Here is a 21592-nt window from a genome sequence, read left to right on the forward strand (position 1 = left end):
ATATGCGTGTTTGTGTATTTCTGTGCCCTGAGGATCATTCCAGGCCAGCTATAGTGATCGACCCTTTGATTTACCCATGTTTATGAAGATCCATCTACTTTTCATTGCTAGGCTAGGGTTACTGAGATGAGTAACGTTGTGTCTGCCCCTGGGAACACAAAAGCTAGTGGATTGGAGACATAAGGAAGTAGGGCACTGTGTAGGGGTGCAGAGTTGTAATTCAGAGGAAGCCGTGTTAATATGTGACTGGGCGGAGATGGAGCAAGTGACATCTGGGAAGCTTCTTGGAGAAAGTGACCCCTGAGCTGGCTTCTGAAGGAAGTGAATAGTTGTAGGGGAGGCATGAAAAGACTCTAGAAGGAAGAGCAGAAGAGATTTGTTGTCTCATGTGGTACATGCTCAAGGCACAAAGTAGCTGAGAAATTCTGAATCAGGCTAAGATTCAGGAAGGAGGATGAATCTTTGTGTTTATGATGGACTTGACTTTTTTTTTTTAAAAAAAAGAAAAAGACTAGGAACTGGGACCAGAAAATCTTTGAAAACAAATATTTTGGAGCATTGGTATGAGCTGATTCTTTTTCATCTTTCTCAAATATTACAGTCTTTCTTCAATATTTTCCAAGCCACGTATCTGGTAGTTTTAAACGTTAATGTTAAGAATGATAGTATTAATCCTAAAATAAGTTTTAAAAAATTTGTTAAGATATTCACATTTATGGGTATATAATACATATCCACGTTCTGTATTCTGATTCAGTTATATATTCTATTCCATATTCTGATGTCCAAGTTATAAATGTACCATATGCCAATTGATCATTTTGGGCCCTTGAAGAAGTATAATCAATCATTATTTATTATACTGTGTCATTGCCTCTTTGGAGTGTAAAACTTTTAGAGTTACTGTAGCCTTGTTGTCGGTAACATTCATAAGGGAAACATAATATACTTTTGTTTCTGTAACTACTAAGCATTTTCTGGAAGTTTTTTCATATGATTGAAATAGAAAGTAAGTTGCTAAAAGCAAAGATGCCTTGCTATAAGGAGCAGCCCTGTAGTGCGTAGGTAATAGAACGTTTAGGCAATAGGGAACCCCCCCACCCCCATCCTCCAGCTCACTCGTACCCCAGAAGTGCATCACGCTGCCCAAATCAAATTGCTCACTTAATATTTAATGTTTCTGTGATGGAATCACTTTCTCCCTCCCTCGAGGTTGACTTCAGATTTGCCAGACACACTGACAACACTGCACTCCTTATTTTCCCCACATGACCTCAGCTTCTGCTTAAAAAATGTTCGAATAAAGGATGCTTTTGTTCATACCTCGCCTGCCTGTGATATATTGACAAAGTGTCTGCCGGCTGAATGGAATAGTTTTACAGTATGAGTGCTGCTTTCAGTGGAGGGGCAGGACTTGGGCTTGAGAAGGAAGTGAATTGGATAGGTCAGGAGAATGTACCATTTGTAAACACCCCTTTCCTTTTTTATTCACGTGTCAGGACAGCAGGGGCAGGCTGTTCAGTGCCCGTCCCTGCGCAGAGCCGGAGGGAAAGCAGCCTGGAAGTCAGCTGCAATTTTTTAAACCTTGCTTTTTTCCCCCCTCACCCGTCATGATCTTCAAGTGCTCGGACTTGTTTTAGGAGCTGTTTTGAAACTAACATGGTTTAGTCCACTAACTGCATGTTGGGTAAATTCAAAACCCACATGCTCGTCCTCTTGCAGTGGAATAAGTCACATCTGATGGACATTTTCTGTGCTTATAGCATAGTAATGAACGTCTGACAGGCGCGACCTTTCATAAGACAACCCACACTATTGGCTTTCTGCCCAGAATATTGCTGCAACACTATCTGTGATTGGTTATCTCTCTATCATGCATTGCTTCACAAGGGGAAACGGCCCCTTTTTTTAATAAATCTACGATGGCTGGCTGCAATATGCCTCACTGTAAGTATTGTGTGTGTGCATGTGTGTGTGAGTGTGTGCGTGTGAGTGAGAGAGCGAAGGAGAGCGAGAGAGAGCAGACTGACATGAATATGACTTAGTCTGGTAGCACATGGCAAGGTTGTGATACTGTAGGACATCAGTGAAGTGCTACTTAGTAAATCTTAACCTATCTCTTTTTTCTACAGGTTGGTACTAAGAAGTGCCTTTCCTGACGTCTCTGCTGCTTGGAACCGCTTCTAGAGCAGTCTCTGCTTTTGCCTTGCTTGCTGCCAGCTAGACTGTGACGACAGCACATCCACCCTCCACCTCTAGCCCAGACACCCCCATTTCTACTTATAATCAAGAGAAAAGCTCTAAGTATCTGGCATTGCCCTAGGCTGCTTTAGTTTTAAAAGAAAAGTTTGCTGAAAAAGTAAGATATCTTCTGCCAGGAAATCAAGGAGGAAAAAAAAAAATCATTTTCTCGATTTTGCTCTAAACTGCTGCATCTGTCTATGCCAAACTAATCAATACCGATTGCACCACCAAACTCCATTGCAAATTCAGCTGTGAGGAGATTCCCTTTCAGACAACTTTGCTGAGAGCAGCTTGGAGAATCGGTGTCCAGGGGTCTGCCACGTTTTCATGCTTGCATTTTGGGCTCAAAATTGGCACTGGGCAGGGGTTACTGAGAGCACAAGGCTGATTCGAGGCCCTACTTTTAAACATTCATCTACTTAAGATCCTAGTATTTGTCTAAAAACCAAAACCTCTTTGAATTAACAGTTTTCATGCTGTGAATTTCTAGTGGGAGATCTTTTCCTTGATATTGACAACCCAATTTTCCATGTACTTTTAAAGCAGGGAGTGGGGGAAAAGTATTTTGGAGGGGACGTTTTCTTCATCATTTTACAGTTTTATCAGTTCAGCTTTTTTTTTTTTTTTTTTTTTCGGTTGTTGCTCTTTTTTTGGGGGGGTTGGGTTTGTTGGTTTCACTGAAAATTTTAACTACCTGTAAAATCTAAACATGGCTGTTAGTGTCACACCAATTCGGGACACAAAATGGCTAACACTGGAAGTATGTAGAGAGTTCCAAAGGGGGACTTGCTCACGGCCAGACACGGAATGTAAATTTGCACATCCTTCGAAAAGCTGCCAAGTTGAAAATGGACGAGTAATCGCCTGCTTTGATTCATTGAAAGTGAGTAAATATTATATTATTTTAAGGATACGCAATAAATGAATGAAGGGGATATGGACATAGAGTTCACTGACTGTGGAATTATGGGTTGCTTTGTTAACAGTTGAGTTATACGGTGTGTTATTGATGGTGTTGGGGTGGGAGTCTTTATTGAGTAGCAAGAGAAGCAAGTTTGGCCAGGCTTGTTTGTTATGAATAACTTTATCAGCCCTTTAATGCTATGATTTTTTTCTTTTCCAGAGCAGAAAGTGTCAGCGTGCTTCTTAGCTTAGGAATAAACCAGTGTCTCTAATAACAAAGTCAGTGTCTATCTCTAGGAATAGGAAATGTAGATACATGTGTGTGTTAGCATATGCACAGATTATATACAAGGCCACGCAGTAGCTGAATGATTTTGCTTGTTTCTAAAGGTGCTGTATTGTTGTGAAAGATTAGCCAATATTAAGTCAGCTAAACTTGGATAGATGTTTTATATTAATATTTTGACATTTTGGATTGACTTTTGATTGTATGAGCGTATTATTTTAAGGCCAGAAGCAATGCATTTTGTGGAAAACATAATTAGAAGTAAGGTTTTGAACTGCTGCTACAGTGCCCGATCTGAGCCATAAACTTTGTTAAATGTGAGTTTAATAAATAAGTTGAAACTCTTTAAGTACTATTATTGCAATTTTTTAGCTCCTAAAATTCTAATGTGAAGGAACTTAGATTCTGTTAGACTCTGATTATTTTTTTATTTGTAACAGTTTCAGCTCAAAATATTGAAAGTTAGCTTTTGTGGGCACCATAATATAAAAGAGTCACTTGAGTATATCTAGACATTTACAAAGCCATTGCATGTCCATGTCAGGTTTGAAAGTGGGTCTTTTAAAAGAGAGCGTACGTGTCTTTATTTTGACATGCAAGGTCAAGTCTAGAAATGTGAAGATTCCTGGGTACTCTTATTTATTTGGTTTAATTCAATTGGCTTTGAATACTAATCTGCCAATGTAATTCCTTCTTTTAACCTTTGAGACCGGGATCTCTGTCATTTCTACATATATAAAGAAGTAAAGGTCTTAGAGATTTATCTTTTGTTTTGTGGGGAAAAAAGTGCTATAATATTAATGCTTTCCTTAATAACATAGACGTGAATTAACTGAAATAGTTGGCTCATAAATTAACACATAATTCACCGTGATGGTATGAGTTAACTTGAGAGTTAACCATTTCAGTGAATTGCTTTTTAGTCCAGATTGAGGTGCTCACTTTGCTAAAGTTTTCTCCAAAGACTCAAGGATATTATCTTCAGAGTAGGATTAAAACAGGAGGTAACAACGACAAACATAATTTACAGTTTTAGATTATTCTTAGTGTCATAGTCCTCAGGATCAGGTAGCAAAAGTTACACATCATCATTTCTTCCCCCTTTTTCTGAAGACATCATTGAAGGGCAAGTGGTTGTACCTTTGTGAATGTGTATTCCTAAGTTCATGCTGACTGAATTTAGGTGTAATTAGAAACTGGGACCCATAAAATGAGGGGCAAAGGGCTAATTACAGCTGTTGGTAAACAGCTGTGTCCATAAGTAACCCTGTTTTGACCCAATTACTAGTAAATCCAATTTTTAATCCTACAGACAGTTGATGGTGCACTCATAGCTACAAAATGAAGGACATTTAACTTGGCTGTGACATTGAGTGGTTTCACAGAAGACTTGCCTCCACAGCATTTGGAAACATTGTGAAACATTAAAATTCAGTTGCTATTTTTCCATCTGAAAATATTTTTTCAGTCGCTGCTCACTTGCGGCCCGCAGAACAGTCCCCCTTTGAGTAAAGCAGCAAACAGCATTGCTTAAAGACATGCTGTGTGGGTAACAAGGTTCGATTGCACATCAAGGACTTTTTTTTTTTGAACACATAATTAGAAGATTTTTAATTTACTTATGAAATGAACCCATTATAGCAGCTATTCAATGCAAATTTTGGCCTTATTCTTTGTCTTTCTTAGGGAAATTGAAATTTCATTTATAGTCTCAAACATGGTAACATATTTTGATTTGAATAAGAGGAAGAAAACACAAATGTATTTACGGTGACACTTCATTCCCAGAACAATAGCTCCTTAAATGTGCGTGAAATAACTATGTTAAGAATTAATTAAAATCTTTTAATATGTAGTTAAGTATTCATGTTTCAAAAACCATGTTTTTTTAATATATATTTCTAACACATGTGAGTCTTAATACAGTCTTTAGAATCCTACCTTTTATATAGTAGTCTTCCTGTGTTGAATTTTGTGGCTAAAATAAATCAAAAACATATTTTAAAACAGTTAAAGTAACTCTGTGACTCATGCTTGAAGTTCTGAAATTTGGGAGCATTATGAGATTTCCATGCCAGTAACTGCGAGATCATTTGTATTGTCTCAGAGAGTAAACGGAAGGAATTTAGAAAACTTGTAATATCCTGACTTCTTTAATAAAATGTGTTCTGCGTATTGCTACAATCCATAGTCCAGCCTTCTCTGAGTTCTTGAGCCATGAGATGGAGGTAGCCTGTGTAATCTACTATTTTTAGCAAGTTAGGAAAGCAAACCAACCCTCCGTGAGAGGACCCTGTGAAATGGCTCTACCCTTCAGCTGTGCTGTTCAGACTTTGGCCAGGCTCCCAGGTGACTTACGTTCAGAGCAGACTTCTGCTTAGAAGAGGAGAATTTGTTTCATTAAAAACAGAAGTCGAACAGTTCAAAAGAGTATTTATGTAAGAGAAATCAATTGGCATATTACTAAAAGCGATAGGAACAAAATTAGCCGATTGTATTTTACTTGCATCTTGGTGATTTTAAAGTTTAAATAACAAACCTAGATTAAATTTACTACATGCAAATAGAATTTGGTATCACAAAAAATGTGTTAAGTAAAATGAGAATGCATGATAATGAGGTGTGTGTATATATATATATATATATATAAAGTATATTAGAAGTGGAATGATAATAATAAAGAGCTAAAGCTATAATAATGTGCACTGGTTCATAAATTAAACAGTATTTTAAGCACTTAATTTTTCTCACTTAATTTCTTTTAAACTTGCAGTCTTAATATACAACACTCTAAGAGTATATTAAAATTGAGAATTAAATCGCTTGCAAACTATAGATTTGAGTGTTTTAGCTACTCAACAGAAATTCTGAACATTTGAAAAGGTACATTATTTTATGCTACAGAGGATTTTTTTCTTATGGCTTTTGAGGTGACAAAATAGAAAAAAATTAAAAGAAAAATATTAACCCTGTAAACTGCCATTAGAACATTATATATCAGAAATGATTATTTAGTTAGTAGTTAATGGCAAGTTACCTATTTTTTTTTTTCAGTGGCAATCTCTCAACTGAAATTAAGGCAGTTGATGTAAAAAAGCCTACATGATGTATTTTAGTGTGATGCGAAGTTATTTGTATAATGAAAAAAGCTTCCACTATATGATTAACAGAAATAGACTATTGTTTCTTGATTCTTCTTTTTCAAATACCATTCACTTTCCAGTTTGCTCAGGTTAGGGAGATAAAAACCTTTATGTTTATTATTTATATTCCAAAAATGTAAGCAAAACTCTTTTATATTTGAAAACTCTACTCATTTGTTCTCTTATCAAATTAGGCAATTTTGTTTAAGATAATTAAGCATCTGTTTCATTATTGTACATATTTGTGTATATAGACAGCACAGCCAATCAAATTTATCAGATACGTCAGAGATCAGCTTCCACTGCAACGTGGCCTAAAATCAAGGGCACTGAGTGAACATATTTAAAATATAACTGAAAACCCTGAAGAATATATGAAGTACAGAAATCAGCTTCTAGAAGACACAAACAAACATCCAGGCAAAGGAACAACAAGAAAATTCAAAGTCATTAAGGCAAATCAAATCTCTAGATGTTTACATAGAACTAGGCTAGCATAGCTGGACAATATGAAGTGGTCCTGAAGGTTTTCACTGTTAAAGTTTAGAAGATCCTCCTTTGTCAGCACAGTGTTGCATCCTCACCGCAGCAATTGCCTGTTGTGCTGCTCTTTGTAAATCCCCAGAAGAGTCTTTTCATCTGATCTTTTCAGCTGGTTTAATTGATAATCCTGACAGAATGATATCTGCAACTTTCAGACTAAACATCCAGTTTTCAATTACAGCTTTGACTTGGTAGGTTCCTAATTGGAATGACTTTTTCCAAGAGTTTTGTTGGTGTTAGTATTTGGTTATTGTTTGCTAAAGGCTTATGCGGAGTGGTATTAAAACGTTGACATATTATAGGTAGGTACATATTCAATACGTCTTTCAATGACAGGTGGACACAAGCCTTCCTTGTTTCCCTGTAAGGTGACCTCCCTATAAGGCATAACGTGTACTAGTGTGTGTCATGTCACATTCCCATTGTATTCTTTAAGCAGGAAGTTCACAGCTTTGTGAAGAATGCCCTGTGAATGGGCTGTGATGCCATCAACTTTGACATGAACCTTTCTTTAATGAAATTCTCAAGCTGTAGCTGCTTTGGTAATACAACTTTATTTATTTCCCTGTTCACATTCTTTTACAAAAAATTTATTTACTTACTCCTCACCCGAGAACATTTTTTCTTTGCTTTTAGAGAGAGGAAGGGAGAGAGGAAGGGGGAGAGAGAAACACCGATTGGCTGCCTCCTGCACGTGCCCAGCTGGGGGATAGGACCCACAACCAGGGCGTGTGCCCTGGCCCAGATCGAACCCGCAGCCTTTCGGTTATGGGACGACACTCCAGCCAACTAAGCCACACGGGCCAGGGCCCTATTTACATTCTTACAGTTAGGGGGTTTTTTTTTTGTTTGTTTGTTTTTTGTTTTTTAGAAAAATACTTTTTAAATAAAGAGTTTAGATTTTTAAACTTTTGGACAGATTTCAAGTCAGCGTTCGGATCATGCTCCCTAAGACACTAATTCTAGAACTAAGTAATTTGTTTCTGTCCATAAGATTTTGGTACACTGCCTCTGTTTTTACTTTTTCTCATGTAAACCTTGCTTCAATTGTGTGCATGACAAACTAAAAACAATTTAAACCTAAAGCAGTGTGGCACCTATAGTTGAGTTAAAACTTTAATTGTAATTAAGACCTCTAGACTTACACAAAATTCTGATTCCACAAATAGCCTCCAAACGATTCCATGTACCAGGTTCTTACTGAGTTAAGAGTCCAGGCAGCGTGGGGTAAATCTTCTAGTCAGGAAGTGAATGACGTATACCCAGTTCACTCCAGAGGTGAGAAATTGAATGTTTCTTAGACTCAGCACAGACACCTTGGGACCTAGTTTGAGAAGCTTACACTGTCATTTTCCTTGCCAAGGATAAGTAGAGGATTTCAGTTACCAGCATCACTAATCCGTCATCTTTCATGCTGAGCAGTGTCAGACTTAGACAAAGCTGGTTATTTTCTTACAAAGAGATCCTATTGAGGAAATTTTGAGGTTTTTTTTTTTTTTTTTTAACTTTAGCAGGAACACATTCCATGATTTTAGATAGAGGAGCAATGTTCTGTGTTAACAGGCCAAAAATTAGGACAGTCAGTAGAAGTGGACAACTAAACAGGTAGATTTTGATTTAGCGCTAACAATAATTAATAGCAAACTTAGTTGTTTGAATTATGATAGATTATTAGAATAGTGACTTCTCCATAAATTTTGCTGTACTCAAGAGTAATGGTAGCTTCTTATTCCAATAATCATTTATAATGAACAGATTTTTTAAATCTAATACTACATTTCTTATACAGATAACCTCCTGCATATCACCTCCAACATTATTCATATTCGCTGGCACATTTTTGAAAGATTTTCACTTTGAGATGAAGCTTGATTTGTTATAGATAAAACTTTCTATATTATAAGGACTTGTGTTTTGAAAAGTACTGAGAGTGGCAGCCTCTCGTACATCATCATTTGATTGGCAGCCTGTCTCCTGGATACCTTTTGGCCTCGGTCATCTCTGACCTCCGGTCTTCTTCTTATGTTTTATCTCTGAGTTTTTCCCAGCTTTCTCATTGTTTAGATTCCTAACTGTTCTGATCCCTCTTTATACTTCTCTGGAGTTACATTCAGCATTACTTAATGGAGACACCGTTCCCCCCACCCCACACACACAGCATGTGGCATAGGCAAATTAAGGGTTTAATTTCAGCCAGTTGTCCGGGCCTATATGGTGACTCCATAATCATTAGAACAAGTTTACTTTACCCTTAGTTCCTGAGGAGCACATGGCTTTGAACATTAGGATTATTTCAAATATGCAAGATGGCCACCGCAGCACCAGCCATCATACCTGCAATTCCAGGAGGCAGGAAGAAGCTCCTTTAGGCTCTTTTAAATAAAGACCCTTTCGGCTTCACCCGGTGATTATTCCTGGTCTCTCAATGGCTGATTTTGGAAGCAAGAAAAGCTGGGAACTGTAGTCTTTAAATTGTTGCTGGGTTGAAAATCAGACCTTTGGTAGATAAGGTTGAAAGGGAGAATGGATTTTCAGGAGGGCAGTCACTAGGATGGGAGGGTTCAAGAATTTTTTTCTTCCCCCCCACCCCCAAAAACTTCCTGAATCAAGGAACTCTCCCTGAAAAACCTATACCTTGGTATAGGTGGTTGTTTAGGGGAGATCACTGTTGAAGAGAAACTTGTATCTTCTTATCTTGGCAAACCTGCCATCACTTTGGATGAACCAAAGATGTCTTTTTTCTTTCAAATTATGATATATTTAGTAAATAAAACCTGACATATCACAAATGGATTGATTTTTACTTCTATTGAAAAAGAAAATTGCTCAATTTTTTAATTTTCCTTATTGCAATGCATATTTATATAAACAGCAACATTTATAACTGGACTATAACAGGAATTCATGCCATAAAAACAGGTCTCAAATGATTTTACTTGGAAAAAATCTATATTCTCAAACCTGCTTGTACTTCTTCTACAAATGTATTTGTTTTTATTCCTCTGAAATAAAATAAAATGTGTTCATGTTTGTTAAAATTACTATATGTTGGTCAGTAATTTCAATTTTTTAAAAATTTTTTATAGTATTTAATCCTCACAAAAACTCCTTAAGAAAGTTAACTTTATTACTACCATTTCACAGATGGCCACACTGAAGTGCAAAGTTGGGCGACATGCACAAGGTCACCCAACTAGTAAAATGTAAACTCCAAACCTGGTAACCTGATTTCACAGCCTCCACTTTTGACCACCTTTCTATAAAACATTGCTTCTTAGTTTATACACGCACATCCTAAGGGTTCAACAAAGATGATATCTGAGTAGCAGTGCTTAAGAATAAAACTTAATGTTTAAGGCAAACTTATGGCACAGGACCTAAAACAGTACCTACTCAAAAATAATTATATGTTAATTCAACAGATGAATCAATGAGTGTATACAAGATAGCAGCAAGAACACTGCCACCAGCTTTGAAAGATTATATATCTTCTTTAAATATATGGCCATATAGAAAAAATGTTGTAAATTAATCATCTTCAATAAATAACTAGTCACTGTGTAAACAATATAGCTGCCTCATAATGTATTAAAAAAGGGCATATTCCAAAATTTCAATGGTTTAGGAAGCGTTTTCCCACAGAAGCAATGTGGTTAAGTCATTAGGCCTACCCTGGGAAGCCAAAGTAACGATAGGATGCTTGAGTTATAGTCCTGTACAAACAGTACCCTGAAACCCTGGTGATTAATTCAACCCAGGAGACTCCACAGAAGCATTATGAGTACCATCTTATCATAAATCTTAAGTACTACTAGTGTCACAGACCCCAGCTGCTTTTGTCAAAATGTTTCTATGGAAAACATGTATTTCAAGTTTCAGTGTGGGGCTCCAGACATTCACTGTGGCCTATTGCAAAGGAAGCGGCTTTTCCCAAACTCCTGGGACACTTTCTACAAGTCAGTGCAAGAGTATTCTGCAGTTCCAAGTTTGGGTTGCTCCTGTTCTCTGGAACTGTTCTCTCTGCACAGGACAGAGGCTCAGAATCAAGAGGCTCTAAAGACAGGGTTGGAGAGAGGGCTGCAGTCGAAAGCTTTCTTGGGATGGGAACACTTCTTCATTAATACGTCTTCCAAGTAACCTCCTTTCTTTTTTTCCTAAAATACCTGCTTCCTTCTTGAATGTATGGCTTGTTGATCCTGAGTCTGGTCTACCATAAAACTATTATTAAAAAGCAGCTTCCTCCTTCCTTTTTTTTTTTTTTTTTTAAATCCTTACCTGAGGACATGTTTCCATTGATTTTAGAGAGAGAGAGGAAGGGGGAGAGAAAGAGAGGAACATGATGTGAGAGAGAAACACCGATTGGTTGCCTTCGGTACCCCCTCCAACGAGGGATGGAACCTGCAACCCCTGGTATGTGCCCTGACCAGGGAGAGAACTGGCAACCCTGGGGCACACGGAATGACATTCCAACCAACTAAACCATGCGGCCAGGGCTCCTTTCTCTTCTGTTCTGAAATTTTCAAAAGTATAACTGTTCTTTTGATACTGTTGGCTTCCTATTTAGTAATAGCAATGGGGAGATGGGTGAACAGTGACCATATCAAACTAAAAAAAGAGACTGGGATGCCATTTTATCACAGGATATAATCAAGGGATCAGCAGTAAGTAACTGGATGTGAGAAGAAGGACATTTAGGAGGTGATGGGGGTGAGAAGGTAGATATTAAAATGTAGTCCTCGGGGGCTAATTGCTAATAGGGAGACCAACGTGTTGGGTGGTGGAGGCGGAATCTGGAGGGGAGCTTCTGGCAACAATCGGAGGGGTCAGTGGGAGAGGAACTTAGGGAAAGGGAAGAGAAATGCCTCTGGTGGTTTATCTTTCCTTTTTCTTTTCCCTTCCTTCTCACGACGACTAATTCTGAGACCACAAGTGGGAAGAGAAGAAGTAGAGGGGAAGAGAAGAAGTAGATAGGTTCCCATGGCCAGAGGCCACCAGACTGGGGCAGTTGTCCCTGGATCATCATTGGTTAATCGGGAAGCCCCTGAATCTCAACCCTTGGTCACAGTTTTAGGCTTAGCAGCATTCTTTGGCAGCTCTCTTGATTTATTTAACAATATTTATACATATTTTAAGTTTTGGTGATGTTAGGTTGAGACTGACTGACTGTTGATACCAACACCTGTGTTCTCGAGACCTTGTATGACCCAAGACATCTTAAGTTAGACTTTATCTCTTGGCCTAATATTCAGGCTTAGTGTGTAGGCTTCTGGATTTCAGAATCACTTACACATAAGCCCAGGCTGTTCTCAAATAAGGCAGGAAGCATCTGTGTTAATAGTTGACAGTAAATTACACGAAGTAAAACATGGAAAATTAAAGTTAGAAAAGCTGGGAAGCTTTTCTATCATATTCAATTTTCTGCACAAGCATGGACATAATCAGTGTTTAGGATCTGCTTGTGATGGATAAATTACATCTGTAATTCATTCTTTCCGTGTTACTGCATTCAGACGATAATTTGCTTTCAGATATCTTTGTTCATCTAATATTCTAAAATCGTTCTTAGACTGAAAATAAGTCTGGTAACATCTCCCAATCCCAGGAAGCTTTTATAATTAAACAGTGTTAGTTTACCAAGTGAGCCAAATTAAAAAAAAAAGGGGGGGGGGTTTAGAGAAAAACAAAGCCAAATTTATCATCCCAAAGTAGCATCCCTCTCTGTTAGATGATATTGTTCCTCATAGAGCAGTTCCCCTTTAAGGGAAGCAACCTAGAAATGAACCATGAAGGAAGAAATAACTAAAGAATTCATTATTTATATAAAGAATCCTGTTAAGAAAGATCTGTATTCTGAATGACCTATCTTTCTTCACATTATCTCATATCTGTTCATGGCTAAGTGGAAACTAATGAAATCTAAATCTAGCCATGAGAAAAGATTATCATCATGATTTTATTTATTGAATTTTTTTCCACTATTATGAACTTTTACTCCCAGACATTGCCTTCCATGAATCATAGTGGAGTAATAAATTGAAAACAAATGTCCACATAAGAAAACCCAATATATTAAAAAGAAAACACAAAAAACCTTAAGCCCAGATGAACTAAAGAGTCATTATCCACATTGAAGAAGAGTCATTTCCTTAGCAAGTTTTTGCATGGTGGAATCAATTTAAGCAGCTCTCTCAAAGCCTTTAAACTATGATTAACATGTAGCAGCTTAATATGTAACATGCATATAATGGATTAAGTGTTCATAGTGAGAAATGCAAAATTATTTGATTATTGTGTGTGTCTGCCAGAGAAGCTGCTGTTCGTGTTACCATGGGTTGATTGCTAATTTTGACATGGTAAGAAATTTATACTAGACCCATTATCATGTTCCATATTTTAGCTGGGTAAACCTGAGTCAGATTAAAATGTAAAAAATATTAAATTTAAAAATGCAGATTAAAATGTAAAAAAATTCAATTACATTGACATTCAGTATTATATTTGTTTCAGGTGTACAGCATAGTGGTTGGAGATTTATATAACTTATGAAGTGATCCCCTAGATAAGTCTCGTACCCACCTGTCCCCATACACAGTTATTACATGTTGACTATATTCCTTATGCTGTATTCTACATCTCCATAACTGCCAATTTGTACTCCTTAATCCTTTCACCTATTTTACCCAGTCCCCAACCTCCCTCCCACCTAGCAACCACTCCTTTGTCCTCTGTATCTATGAGTTTGTTTTGTTTGTTTATTACGGTTTTTAGACTCCAAGTATTAGTAAAATCTTATGGTATTTGTCTTTCTCTGTGAGTCACATTGATTTTTGGGTAACACATCTAGAAGTGGTTAATTTTACTCCCCTGATTTGATCGACATCTACTGATTTTATACCATGATGAGGCTCAGAATGATTAAACAATCTATACAAGGTCGCACAGCCTGGAAGTAGTTGAACTGGGATTCAACACAGGCAGCATGTCTTCAGAGCCTATGCTTTCAACCTTGACTTCCACTTTAACATGTTTAAAGGGGCAGTATTAGTGATCTTATGCATAGAGGAATAAGAGTGTTAATTATTGGTGAGAATACATAGTAATGAACATACTTAGACAAGTATTTGTTGAATCACTGTAATGGCCTGAATTTAAGACCACTATAATTTTTAAAAATGCTCACACTTTTTCTTAATTTGGTCCCTGAATAATTACTAATATGGGAAATTTATACTATATTTTAAAGTTGAAGTCTGATAATATAGAGAGGGTAAAATTTAGGTCAAAAAAAATTTTACAAGTCATGCCAGACTGGAAACAGTATAACAAATCAGAATAATAGAGTGTTCTGGGAAAAAGAGATAGAAACAAAGAGAAAGAGACAGGGAGTTTTTCAGGATTCCAGGACGAAGTTTGGAAGTGAAGCGAAAGTCACCAGTTAAGGAGGTTTTCATTTTATAAATATCCTTATGTTTTTATATAGAATATCTTTTGTAATTCAAGAAAGTAGATGTTCTTCAAATGCATAGAACCATGAGACATTATTGAGAGGCTGAGATTTTGTTCTTTTTATTTCATGAGTTTTACTGGGTATTTATAATAATAATGGAAACAAACAAAAATGTGCTTAAAAACCTTTGTAAGTAGTTCTATGTGAAATTAAATCTGTAGATGAAACCATTCATGACAACAGTTCATATTATGTCTTTCTTCCCTATGCCACATTTATATATTTATGACAAATTTTAATATTATATTTTAAAAATCAGGAATGAAATTTTAGAAATTTTAATTTTTATGTATTTGTTTAACACATATTAATAATGTTGACATATCTAGATCTAGTAAGAGAAAAATTTTTCACGTAACTACCTTAATTTTAATGACATATTTTATAATAGCTCACATAATTCTTTGAAAAACTTCTGCATTATATGTAACTGAAATAACAAACAAGTATGTAAATATAAGAATCACTGATTGCACCTTGTTCCTGATATGGCAAAAAGAACATGTTTGCTTTCAGAAAAATGTGAATTCAAGATTGTAAAATTTTGGGGCTTACTGGGTATTTACTAAATATTATTTAAATTCTAATCCTAGAATATTAAGAGATACATCTCAAATATTAGTGTTCATTGTATGATTTAAAATGCTCTCTGAGAAATATGTAATTATTCTCACAGAGCAATTCATTTGAATGAATAACTTGGACAAAAGAAAAGGAAAACCTTTAACATCAATAGGTAGTGTTACAAATTCCTTTCCTTAAATGATTAAAAACCTCAATGCCCTTTAGCTGTTTTCTTGAATCTCTCAATTTAATCAAATAGCCAGATAGAAATGTTTTTAACAAAATTGATTGTCTTTGATATATAAACTCAAACTTGGTTTATAAGTCAAACTTATATATTGTGTCCAAAACCAAGTTGATCACAGGGAAGAATAAGCAGTATTTCCTGTCCTTTGATTTCATTTCTTTGGACATGTTCTTCATTGTTTTGTTTTAGCTTTACTTTTGTGTGTGCATATGTGTTTTCTGAGTGCCTAGAGGGGCCTCTGTACTTTTCTCATTGGGAAGAAATTTACAATGAATATTATTTTATAGCAAATAAATATTGGCGCCAGGAACAATGAGAATGTAGCCATTGATAGTTTTTGCTTAGTCCCAGCAATGCCTCGTAATTTTCAATCAAAGTAGGATCTTTGGAATAATTGCAATAAGCTGTATACAAAAATATGAAAGTAAACCACTTTTCATGACATCAAGTAAGACCTGGTTAAGAGCCTAAACCAAGAACTGAGAGAATCCAGGCTTGATTCCGCCAGTCACTTCCTGGTAAGTTTGTGCTGTTCACTTCCCCTCCACAAGTCTGTCCAGTCTCCTCCTGTACAGAATGAGACTAATACTACTGCTTTGAAGGTTTGTGAGGATTCTGTGAGATCAGTTGTATAGTATAGGTCACTTCATGCAATGACTTGCTCATTGTAAATGTTCCATAAATGGTCTCTCTTAGAGTCCTTGTTGGAATGCTGGAATTCAGTCTCAATTATCTTTCTCCTTATCAGAAGAACTTTGCCTTTTGTCAGAAAAAAAATGTCATGTTAATTTGAATATTGTACTACAGGAATCTATATGTTACTTTATTAAAAATAATTAAAAGTGACTTTAATCAGGAATGTGTATGAATGTGTATTATCACATACTATTTACTTACCTGTTACCAAAGGAAAATACTCCTCAACCTCTTAACATATGTACCACTTCACTTTAAGCTCATTGGGGTAATATTAATAGAATAATTCAGTATTTATATCATTGTCTCTGCCTGGAAACCTATTTAAAAAATGCACTTACCCATGAATGAAAAACGGGTAGTAACCAGCTGTTCCAACTTTAGTTTCATTTAAAACTAATGCTCTCCATGGGTCTAAAGTAATTGATATTTGATATTTAAAATGCTGTATTATTACACAATAATGTAACATGTAAATATATTATTCATATAAATTTCTTCCTAAAAGACTCACCTAAGACTTTCTGCAAAAATAAAATTGACATTTATTCAGTCAAGTACCTGCACAGAGTAAAAGGTTAAATCTCATTTTTTTCAAGATTAGAATATCTGTACTTTGTTTTTTATACCTATATTAACTTACTTGGTGAAATATCTATAACTTTCTGAAAGCTGTAAAGAAGCTTCCAAGTCTCTGATATTCTATTTATCACCTCCTCATTTTTTTGCTCCCTGTCACCATTACTCACAGTGGATAGGGGTTCAGTTATAGCCCAGTAAAGTGGTCCTTTGTTCTAAGAAATCCACAAAAGTGAGTCTTTTGACTTTGGTTAGAAATAGGAGAGAATATGCTATTTTTAACAAGTGGGGGGGATATCTTGATCCCCAATTTTAGTTGTTTTTTCAGGAATAGCATATCTTGATCCCCAATTTTAGTTGTTTTTTCAGGAATAGCATAGCCTGGTAGTTTCTATTCTAATTCTGAATATGAGTTGTGCATTTACGGTTTGATTTACTGAGCCATACCACTGCCTTCTCATTAGGGCTGTTGATTATTGCCCATTCTATTCTGCTGGGTATTGATTTAGCATGTGGCAGTGAGTTCATTGTGTCCCCTGATGTTGAGGGAGGATCCAATATGTGTTCAAAGGAGATGCTTGTAGTCTGTTTGAGTTGGCCATTTAGGCCTTTAACATGTTGAGAAATAATTAGGAGAAAGTACAGGAGAACATCTGAGGGCAGGGAACATAAAATTTGTTTTCAGCATTTTGGAAGATGCCAAAAATTGTGCAGTAAGGTCTTATTGCTATGAAATAGTCAATTGATATTAGCAGATAATGGTAAATCCTGGGGTTCCCTCCTCTTTCGTCCCCTTCCATATTTTTCTTTTAAGAATGAGGGTAGGTGGCACCTTTAGATGCTCACATTTGATTGAGAATAATTCACTTCTCTTAAGAATGGTTTCATATGAAAACTACCTATTATTGGACAAATAACAGTCAGGGTGTATATGTGTCAGTGGGTAGTCATATATTGGGAGCATTACTGAGCTAGAAAATTGAGCTACATGATTAAGCTAGGAATCAAATGAGTTCCTCTATCGACTGCAGTTTTATTTTATGTTTCATAGTTAAAATTGTTTTTCTGTGTAAATTACGACATTTAAAGTAAGGCTGATGTTTTCTTATTTTCTCTAACATTAATTGTTTGAATTTCCCAAACTTCAGACAATTCATACTTGAAGTAAAAACATTAACCTTCAGTATGAGATCATGGTCCCATGATCCTTCAATGAATGTTACCTTTTGTTTTAGCAGTTCAGTTGGCTCTCAGCCATGGAAAAGTTTTTATTTCCCATCAGCTCCAAGGTGGGAGCCAAACCAAAGTTAAAGAAACATTTTCCAGCAGACAAGTTTCTGCAGATAATATCAACAGTCCAAGAGCCTGCGCTCAGCTGTCTCTCTCTCTCTTTCACTCTCTCTCTCTCATATGCACACACCTACATACACTCTTATGGAACTGTGATCAGGGAAAAATAATGAACTACTGATAGTGAAAGTAACTTTCATGTCAATAAAGGAGAAGTTCCATATTAATCCTTTCCCAGTCACATTACGTCCTCCAAGTTTGCTTACTTTCTCAAAATGTATTTGCTTCAGGATGATTGATGGAGGATCACTCTCTCCCTATGTTAATACCTTCTAGGCTTTTTGCCGCCTCTGGTGTGTTTGGCTAGCATATGATTTTTGAAGAAAGAGGGAACACAAACAATTATGACTCTTTTTTTAAAAAATCCTATTAAAACCCTGGTCTCGAAAGACCTGCCATTTCAGAAATTTAACAGTAAAAATGTATAAATGTGAAAGCTCAGCATTGAAATACAGCATGTATAAGAGATGCTGCCAGTTGGACCACTTTGCTACAAATAACCTACTTGACCCAAACCTTTCCCTTGCTGAGGGATCAACCGTAGTAACAGTTGGATTGGCTTCACACCAGCTGAGTCCACAGCTTACGTGGCATGCCCACTGTGTGCCAGGCAGCATCTCAGGTACTTTTCCAGGCTTTCTACGCAAAAGCCAAAAGACATGAAGAAATGTATTTCCCCTACCACATGTTCTACCACCCAAACCTACTTAGCTGGAATCTCTAAACCAAGAGGCATGCCCAGGTATATTTTGTGAAAGCTATATGCTTCTGGATAGCAATCACTTTTTAATACTGCTGAGACATTCAAGGGAACATAGTATTTTTGCCATGACTTCTCAATCTATATAGAAGATGTATTTTTCTCCTATGGATAAAGCCATCTGGAAATCTTCACATACTCCAGACTCTCATATACAGCTGGCTTTGCTTTCTGATTAGCACTATGGATAAATTTTAAAACATGATTTTAAAAACAAAATAACCTTCTCACCTACTAAGTATTTCATATTCATAGTTAGGAGGTAGAGTTACTGTTTCATTAACACCCCTACTAAGTTTCTGATTCAAAAATAATTATTTCACTCTACGTAACTTTCTCTATGATTTCTGTTCTTTAGGAGAAAAAAAAAGCTTCTTGATGTGCATTGACTGTAATTAGCTTGTTTCCTTTGACTATATATCTTCCATTTTGTTTTGTCTTCTCAATTATAATAAAATAGCTAGTTGGTAAAAGAATGAAGGTGATTTTTAAAAGATTCTTATAATATGTATCAACAAATGAGGGGTCCTAGTGATGATCTGGTTAACCTCATAACTATTTTATTTTTTATAAAGAGTTTTATATATTTATACACAATCTATTTTATTTTATTATTTCCAAATAATGCCACATAGAGTACTCTCAAAATAACTCTGATATTTTCTCAATAAATTTCTAATTGATCTTTATAAGTAGCACTGCAGTTAAAAAAGATGAGTCTGTGTGCTGGCTGGTGTGGCTCAGTGGATTGAACACCAGCCTGAGGACCAAAAGGTCGCCTGTTCAATTCCTGGTCAGGGCACATGCCTGGTTTGCAGGCCAGGTCCCCATTTGGGGGTGTGTGAGAGACTACTAATCTATGTTTTTCTTGCACATTGACGTTTCTCTCCCTTTCTCTGTCCTTTCCCCTCCCTCTAAAAATAAATAAATGAAATCTTTAAATAAATGAGTCTATTATAATGAAGGACTTTAGTACATTTGATATTTTTAAAAATGTATTGAATTTAAATGTACAAAACTTTTCTTGCATAAGTGGTAGTCCTCAGGCATAGTAAATGAATAGACTAGCCTGTGTGAGTATAATTTTATAAACTATCAACACATGAAAGTGGTCCTAAAACCCCAAATTCTGTTACTTTAGAACTTCATGCATAAACTGCCTGTGTTGTTCTAGGAAACAGGGAAAATCAATGGTCAGCCTTAGTCTGTAGTATATTTTGACAGTGTGAATGAGTCAAGTGAGCGATTTTCCAGACTGTTTAATAGTACAAAGGAAAGGGCTTCTAAGGAAGTCATTCTTATGACTAGCTGAAAATATTTTTCTTAGTAACTGTTACAGAGAAAAACAGGTCACCACTGGAAGAAAAATGAAATCTCCAGTTACATGCATTCTGAAAGTGATTTGGTCACTAAAATGTGTTTATCTTACGATGAAACTCCTTAAAAGGATACATTTCCAAATATTTAATGAATGTTGTCTTCAAACTCAGCAGAAGCTATGTCACACCATTGCATGTATCAATTCAATCACATGGTGGAACTTTGGTCATCTTATTTTTGGAACTGGTTTGTTTTTTTTTTTGTTTTTCTTTTTTGATCATTTGCACAAATAAAACTGCATCATCATAACAGTTAAAATGCTTTAGGTTTATACAATTACTGCATATTTTTCACTATGTGGTTCTAAACTGAATTTGAATGAAAATAAGACTTGATCGATGGAAAATCACTTGTTTGTGGATTTACAGATTTTGTTCTAGGTGGTTTGTCCAGCAACAACTCTTCACCTGGTGACATAATCCTCAGTGTGAGCTTGATGGATTCCAACCACTGGGTTTATTATTACTGCATAGATCTTTGTAAGGACAGGCTGCAAATCTCATTTCTAAGCCATACTAGCTATTATGTCAATTGCAAGAACAGAAATAAAATCAATACACATTAAAAAAAAAAGTCTACAATCATTCACAGATTGTAGCCAACTTTCAACTTGTAATATCCTGGATAGTTAAGTGCCCTAATTATTATGATTTTTCAATAGCAGGTTAATTTTTAAGTTTGGAATATAACCAACTAACCTCATTTTTATTTGAACTATTGGAAGTATCTCTAGCATTTTTGAAGTGACTTAAAAGAAAATCGAGATTCAGCTGTGATTCCACTTAGGTTAAGTTTTTACCAGAGCAAATGTTATACAGGCAAATCACTGAGTAGCCAAGATTCCACTATAGTTAAAACGTCATAAAAATTTTTAAGAATGAAAAACTTCAGATGCTAGGTTTTTCCATAAAAAACCTGACATTTTTTCTTGCCTTGATTTAAGATTTGTTTACTTTGCATTTTAAATGATTGCTCGTGCAGTGTTCAGTCAGCTTGATATTTAGAGATATTTTTTCTTTTGTCACTTGCAAGAATGAACTCCAGTGACTCATCGGTTCTTGGGATTACAGTTAGAAGAATCTTTAGAAATCATGTCATGAAATCCATTCATTTTTCACATTAGGAAACCAAAGAGCCCACTGGTGAGGTTAGGGCTTAATCATAGTTATAAAGATCCTAAGATCACCAGGAACCTTTAATAATGACTAGTCCGTTGGTCACAGCAAAAGCTGGAATGTGTTGTCTTCATGTCATAAAAATGGCATTACTGACCCACTGCTATTAAGGTCAAGTCACTGCTGTTTTCTGCTAGGAAGGTGAATAACTTTCTTGACTACTCTGATGGGTTGATTACTGGCAACATTAAATGTTTACGGGGCTTTGCTGTGTG

General features: G+C 36.0%; 1 protein-coding gene across 13 annotated transcripts in view; it reads left to right on the forward strand.

Annotated features, from left to right (window-relative positions):
* The window catches only part of MBNL1 (muscleblind like splicing regulator 1), a 166356-nt gene that overhangs the window by 27346 nt on the left and 117418 nt on the right, over positions 1-21592 (forward strand). For 7 of the 13 annotated variants that reach the window (XM_054579651.1, XM_054579680.1, XM_054579715.1 and 4 more), the window contains exon 2: positions 2133-3127. The exons of 4 other annotated variants lie outside the window; for them this stretch is intronic. In XM_054579651.1, coding sequence (XP_054435626.1) covers positions 2954-3127 — 174 coding nt within the window. In that variant the 5' untranslated portion in view covers positions 2133-2953. Of the gene's footprint in view, positions 1-692; positions 3128-21592 lie in introns of those variants that run through there. 2 more of the 13 variants (XM_054579659.1, XM_054579723.1) reach the window with 2 other exon arrangements.

This window comes from Pteronotus mesoamericanus, unplaced genomic scaffold (genome assembly GCF_021234165.1).
Source record: "Pteronotus mesoamericanus isolate MK-2021 breed Mesoamerican mustached bat unplaced genomic scaffold, CSHL_Meso_final contig_116, whole genome shotgun sequence".
In the NCBI taxonomy this organism is placed as follows: Eukaryota; Metazoa; Chordata; class Mammalia; order Chiroptera; family Mormoopidae; genus Pteronotus; species Pteronotus mesoamericanus.